The following is a 6914-nucleotide window of genomic DNA, read 5'->3' on the forward strand; positions in this document are numbered from 1 at the left end:
TGATGTGTATCTGGCCTCCTGCTCTGACAGTTTCCTGCTCATGTAAATGTTCGGGCAGCTGATCCCCTTTACTTGGAGTGTAGAGCAGGGGTTCCCCACAGAGTAATGTGACGACCGACCCGACACCCTGTCATGCTTGTCACATTGGGAGTGTTCTTTCAGTACCCAGTACAGTGGTCTCCAGCTTCACTATATAAAGGAGAGAAACCTCATTAGTTTTATCATGCACACCTGTCCCTCCAACCCTACTGCCACTGCCCCTTGAGCTCGCTGCACCACCCCTCCCCTGCAGCTGAGGCAGGGACCACATCTCCGCCACAGCCTTCTCTGTACGAACGCTGCCTGACACTGCTTCGTCCACTGGACCAGACCTGGGGCGAGATCAGTCAACGGGCTGATCAGTTCCGTGAAGCCTGGCATGAACTGACAGTAGTACCCAGCCAGCCCGTGGTCAAATCCAGTGTTGTGAAAAAACGAGCAGTGCGTACCTGGTCCAGGAGCTCAGCTCCCCTTGCTTTCACTCTGTCTTTCCTCAAACAAAGGAACACTGCAGACTCCTATGGGAGTCACTGACAAACTTATGCTTACAGCTAGATAGCGCAATGAAAAAACACCTCTAAGTACTGGGTGAATCCGACAGAACTAGACATGCAGTATAGAATGAAAATATACATTAGGCACTATTCTCAGGAACCAAGAATGCCTGCGGTGAAAATACTGGCTTTGAGGTAAACCAGTACGAAACTAACATTTAAAGTCTACATTTTTTGAACATCAAAGATAAAGTTACCCAAGAGAAAAAAAAATACACTCCTCAAAACGTGAAGTATAAACCGGAAACATTTAGCAACTGCAAATCGGCATCCGTGGACGCTGACAATTGGTCGTCTTCCAGAACACCAATGATGCGGATGTTTTGACACCGGGACTCCAAATCTTCATATTTATCCTCCAACTTGGCCACCGCCTTAGTTAGATGGTCCACTTTTCTCTGGAGGCTGATGATGTCGTCAGTACAGGTGGACAGGGATTGCTGCATCTCGGTAACCGTTACTTTTAGTTAGGTGAAACTCTCCTACTCTACTTTGAGAGCGCTGACACGGTTACTATCGGTGGCCTGGGCCCCAGTCCCCGACTCAGGACAGGTCAAGGGCTCATCAGGAGAAGCTGGAGGCGAGGCTGGATCAGGTTTCCTCATTTAGTCGGCTTTGGTGGCATTTTAGTGACCGAAATATAAAAGTTTACAATTGTAAAAGGACTTGTAAAATGTGTGTGTGAATGGGTGGATGACTGGATGTGTAAAGCGCTTTGGGGTCCTTAGGGACTAGTAAAGCGCTATACAAATACAGGCCATTTACCATTTACTTTGATATTGCTTGGGGTCAAGTCAGAGAAAAAGTGCTCAGTAATAATTGAAAAATAGGGGTGGCACGGTGGTTAGCACTGTTGCTGCACAGCAAGAAGTTCCTGAGTTCAATTCCACCATCAGGCCGGGGTCTTTCTGTGTAGAGTTTGCATGTTCTCCCCGTGTTTGCGTGGGTTAACTCTGGCTTCCTCCCAACATCCAAAGACATGCAGTTTGTGGGGATAGGTGAATTGGTTAATCCAAATTGCCAGTAGGTTGTCTGTCCCTGTGTGTTGGCCCTGCGATAGACTGGCGGCCTGTCCAGGTTGTACCCCGCCTCTCGCCCCATGACAGCTGGGATAGGCTCCAGCGACCCTGAAAAGGATAAGCGGAAGCGAATGGATGGATGGATATTGAACCAATGCCAAATAATAACGTTGGGTTTGTAAAGCTCATTCCTTCAGCACTCTTTAAAGGTTGAATTTCCCGTGTTGGCTGGTAATAACTAGCGCAATGGATTAGTTCACTCAACACATTGAGCTATTTTTGTCTTTCATTTTTGTCTTTCATCAGTGACCCAGTCAGCTACTCTCCAGCTGCACTATTTTCCCACCAAAGATTTTGTTTATTTATTTTCTATTTTTGCTTCCGCTCAAGTCCCAGCAGGAAAAATGACATCAGTGCTTCTCACGCTCTTTATGCCTTTTTCTTCTGAGCTGTCCCTCTCTTTCTCTCCTACACTCAGTATTTCCCTCATGTGGATGTGATCTCTCCATAACCAGGACATGATGGCTCACACTACAATATTACTGATTTTACAGTATTGTGATGCAGCCATGTACAACAAAGAGCCAACAAGACAGCTCTTCTTATGACTTTACAAAAAGTTCTGATGATTTATTTATTTATTTTTTCAAAGTCCATCTGCTGTGTTAGTCAGCCTCCCCTGACACCACACATCCCCCAGCAGACCCATGGCTGATTTCCTCTCCTGCTTAGGGGGGTGGGGGTGGGGTCAGAGGACGCTGACCAACACAGCAGATCTCCATCAGCTAATCATCCCTCCTCTCTTTTAGCCGGCTGTTGCGAGCAGTGCCGGACTGAGCTGGAGTGTGACAGCTGGAAAGCTGCACAAACAGACTGACAGGTCCTTCTGTTACAAGCATAGAGCATATTATTGGTCCCCGGTCCTTTGAATGTTAAATCAGTCTAAAGAAGTGGGCATCGTACTGGATTCACTTTATCTGGCCAGGATCGCTCTGATTTTGAAACAGAACTGTGACCCTACTTTCATCTCATAGTACAGACCTGTATCTCTCCTCTCAGTCCAAGCAAAACGACTAACCAAGATCTAAGCATCTGAAAACTTATACTGCCAAAATCATACTTCTGGATCAGACAAAGTTCATACCCTGTGGGCATATTCATTTCAACATGCAGAGACTTTGATATCATCTACAGTATATCCCTGCTCACAGCAGGGAGGATTCAGTTGTATCTCTTTTTGTGCCGAGAAGGCTTTTGCTCAGGTTGAACGGCCTTTTGGTCGACGACTTTTCACCTCTTCCTGTATCATCTGGGGTGGTTGGAACAAGTGGTGTAAAAGATCATTATGATGCTCGAGCCATTTCCTTATCAAGGCTGAGTGGAACAGAGTCTACACCCAGTCTTTGGCTAAAATCTTGCATATCTGAGCCACAGCTGTAGGAAGTGATAGATTTCTGGCTGATCTTTATGAGTGGCCGTTGCTCTGTCTCTCTCTCTTTCTGCCTGGGAATTTTTACAGGTAGCTTGTGACATCTATGTAACACACAGAGATTCATTCAACATTCATTTAGGATGGATGGATTGATGCAGGCTGTAATTAAATTACTTCAAACACAGAGCACCAACTTTTTCTTCAGTTTGCTTTCTTTGTCTGCTTGTGGCTGGTTGCTTTATCCTGTTGATGGTGTGGCCAGTTGTCCCAGTCAGCACAGGGAATCCCATTATTTTAAACATTTGATCATGCTGCTACAGCAAAGTTCTTCCAGTTATACAAGAATAGCAGCAATTTCCCAACCTTAGAGTTAAATGATATTCAGAGCAATTAGATTTCCAGGCTATTGCACTGACCTCTGCTCGAGTACATATGTGTTTTTAGAAAAGAGGTAACGTGCAAGACCCTGATAATTGGTACGTGGGGGAGGCGGGGTGAGCACTCTGCTGTGCTTCATATACTAAACTACATGGTAAATGGCCTGTATTTGTATAGCGCTTTACTTAGTTCCTATGGACCCCAAAGCACTTCACACTACATTCAGTCATCCACACATTCACACACAGGTGATGGCAAGCTACATTGTAGCCACGGCTGCCCTGGGGCGCACTGAGGCGAGGCTTGACCAAATGGGGCTATTTAATTTTACCATCAACTTTGATAGCTTTCTGCCTGCTAAACCCTAAACTGGATAAGCAGATAAGAAGATGAATGTATGTGGGGACTTCTATCTATACTAAATTAAAAGTTAATGCCATGTGAAAGAAAAACTAAAGCCAGCTCATTTCGATATAAAATGGGAAAGAGATACGCCACATAAACTACATTACCCATAAGCTCTTAGAACGGAACCGCACAGAGAGCTCATTTATTGGCTGAAAAGCTTCAGCGGTAATCACGTGACTGCCGTCATCCGGGTAGCCATGGCCGTATATAACGACCCGCGGTGGGGGGGAGGGGGTCTAGTTCAAACAACAGTCGATATTCAGTGTAGACGGAGGATATTATTTTGGCTGCCGAGTCAGAGTTTCTTTGTAAGTTTTTAAATATGGTACGTATTATATGTCGTATTAACAAAATATTATAACGACACACTCTGTTTAGGTAGTTTATTTGAAATAAATCTTTATTTGGTAGCGTTGCGTTTTCTTTATTAGTTAACAGTTGGCCGCTAGCATTGGCTGGTGTAGTGGATTAGCATGCTAAATACCCACTGGCTTCACTGGGGAAGCGCTAGCATGGCTAGCGAATATTAAGCGGACCTTAAGTTAATGTTGGGCTACAATAAGGCGCGTTTCGGCGGAGGCACACTAATAGTACTGGTGTTTTACAGGCTGGTGGTAAAGCTGGTAAAGACTCTGGAAAGACCAAGACCAAAGCGATTTCGCGCTCTCAGAGAGCAGGACTGCAGGTTTGTCCCCAAATTTCATTCATTTTCTCGGTTGCACAAGCACGAGCTATTAGCCAAAAGTCAGTGGCTCTTTGTCGGTGGCGGGCTCTCATCGGGCGGCCAGCACGGCTTTGCTTCTGTTCACTCGTGTCATTATCCCCGCAGTTCCCGGTAGGCCGTATCCACAGACACCTCAAGTCCAGAACAACGAGCCACGGCAGAGTAGGAGCCACCGCGGCGGTGTACAGCGCGGCTATTCTCGAATACCTTACTGCTGAGGTGACCCTAAGCTCCGTTTATCTTGCACTTCGTTGCTTGAAGTGTTGATCTTTTTGTAAAGGCTGTCTCTCTTTCAGGTTCTAGAGTTGGCAGGAAATGCATCAAAGGACCTTAAAGTAAAGCGTATAACCCCACGCCACTTGCAGCTGGCTATTAGAGGAGACGAAGAGCTGGATTCACTTATCAAGGCCACTATTGCAGGCGGAGGTACGAACATTACAGAGAACTGTGTTACGGTCTTATACTCTCGTACTCTAGGGGTTTACACATTTTGTTGAGGCACAAATCCCTTTTGTGTTGCATCTGGTGTAAAACTGTAACATCAACACTATTGTGGCAACTCTTTGTTACAAGGGAGCAGCTGAAAGTGGTTACTGAAATTAAAACTTAACTGTTCAAGTATATAAACTGTTATAACATTGATTTTTTTCAGGCGTGATCCCACACATCCACAAGTCTCTGATCGGGAAGAAGGGCCAGCAGAAGACTGTATAACCTGAAGGGTTCAGCAAGTTGTGCCATCTCAGGATGAAGTCTGCATCAAGTGGTTAAATGTCTTAGATTAGTAATCTTACATTATTTTATGGTAGTGTGCATTTACTACTCTGGGTGGGGTCTGTTTTGGGTTTTTTTGTTTTGTTTTTTTAATAGTGGGCCCCTCCCCTCTCCTGCAGGTTTTTGGGGGCGGGGGGCGGCTCCAGCCGGCTTGTCTTGGATGTATACGTGTATTTGGCCTTTCTGTTTTTAATCTTCACAGCTTTGAAAGGAGCTCACAGCCACCAAACCTAGTCGATACAGAGTACAGGATGTGCATAGCTTTTGTGAAAACTCAAGATGTGCTTATGTGCTTTGTATGTACCTTTAATGCAGACCATCCATTTCAGACTTGTATTTCAAAGCATGTTCATTCTCTTTACCACTGGACTGTCATGGACCGGTTCATAACCTTGTTGGTATTTTTGGATTCCTGAATAAAGACTGGATTTGGCACAGTCTGAGTGTTTCCCCTAGTTTGTCTTATTCTCTTTGAACAGAGTGCTGTGGCTTTCGTCTTAATCATGCAGTGATGTATGACTACAGGTGGTGTAATGTGAAGCTTTGACTTTCATTCCACCTTTGTTCAGTTTTACACAAAATTGGAGGAATGCTAATGGACCAGTTAGGTGAGGTGGCTTCACGCAGTGTTATAGATTTCATCTTTATTTTCATTGCATAAACGGCCAAGTTTTAAACTGTCAGGGTTCATCCCCCTGACGTCCCTACTGCAGTGACCTAAACATCTGGTCTAGTGCACTCGGTGGCTTTTTAAAGTGCTGCAGTGTCAACACGCAAGAGTTTTCTGTCTTTGCCTGTGTTCAGAGTTACAGGAGTGTTGTACATGTGAGTTTTTAAAATGATATACTGCAGGCGTAACATCATAAACCCAATTGTAGTATATGATTCACTTCATAGAAACAACTGGGAGACCACGTTTTTATTTCATTTCACTGAAATGTTAAGAATTCTGATTGTTTTTAAAACTGAAGGTGCCTCAAGTTTACTTTTAGAAACCAAAGAAGCGTTTGGACATTTCCCATTACTGCAAACATATTAGACTGGTCTCTGCTGCATTTAAAAGGTTCTTCAATGCAGCACCCATACCTGATATTGAATACATGCTTTCTAATGCATTAAAGTTTACTGAGTAAAATGTTCATAGAAATTAAAACAGAAAGCTAACAGCAAGATATCATTTAATTGTAATTGAACTGTCCACTGTTGCCCACTCACATCCTGGGCCTTCTGACCTCAGTAAGTCACATGATAGGGTGGGGCTACGTTTCACAGTGGGTTCACCTGAAACCATGGCTGTATCCCAATTCAGGGTCTGCAACCTTAAAGTACTGTCTAACCTTCGTAGCGCTGCCCAGGTTGCCTAGCAACCATGATAGTAACAGCTGGAAACGTTTCATACAGCTTTGTTTGACAGAAATGAAGGAGGACGTATTTTGTACATTTGTTTCTACATGAGCTCTGTGTGATGTGATAAGTATCTGAGGCTGAGACCACAGGACTGTAAAACATGATTGTTGGGCTTCATTTCTGTGCTGAACAGTCATTTAAGATTAGTTAGTAAATAACAATTAGTTAATGTTGTTCAT

The 6914-nt window shown here is 44.3% G+C and overlaps 1 protein-coding gene across 1 annotated transcript; it reads left to right on the forward strand.

The window, feature by feature from the left end:
* Window positions 1–4027: 4027 nt before the first annotated feature.
* Window positions 4028–5768, forward strand: LOC146675618 (histone H2A.Z). Its single transcript, XM_085400606.1, has 5 exons — window positions 4028–4138; window positions 4438–4515; window positions 4660–4773; window positions 4851–4980; window positions 5207–5768. The coding sequence occupies exons 1-5, from the start codon at window positions 4028–4030 to the stop codon at window positions 5266–5268; spliced, it is 495 nt and encodes a 164-aa protein (XP_085256732.1). The 3' UTR covers window positions 5269–5768.
* The last annotated feature ends 1146 nt before the right edge of the window (window positions 5769–6914 follow it).

This window comes from Rhamphochromis longiceps, linkage group LG3 (assembly GCF_057381845.1).
Source record: "Rhamphochromis longiceps isolate RC_006_pf linkage group LG3, R_longiceps_female_GT1.1, whole genome shotgun sequence".
NCBI classification, from domain to species: domain Eukaryota; kingdom Metazoa; phylum Chordata; class Actinopteri; order Cichliformes; family Cichlidae; genus Rhamphochromis; species Rhamphochromis longiceps.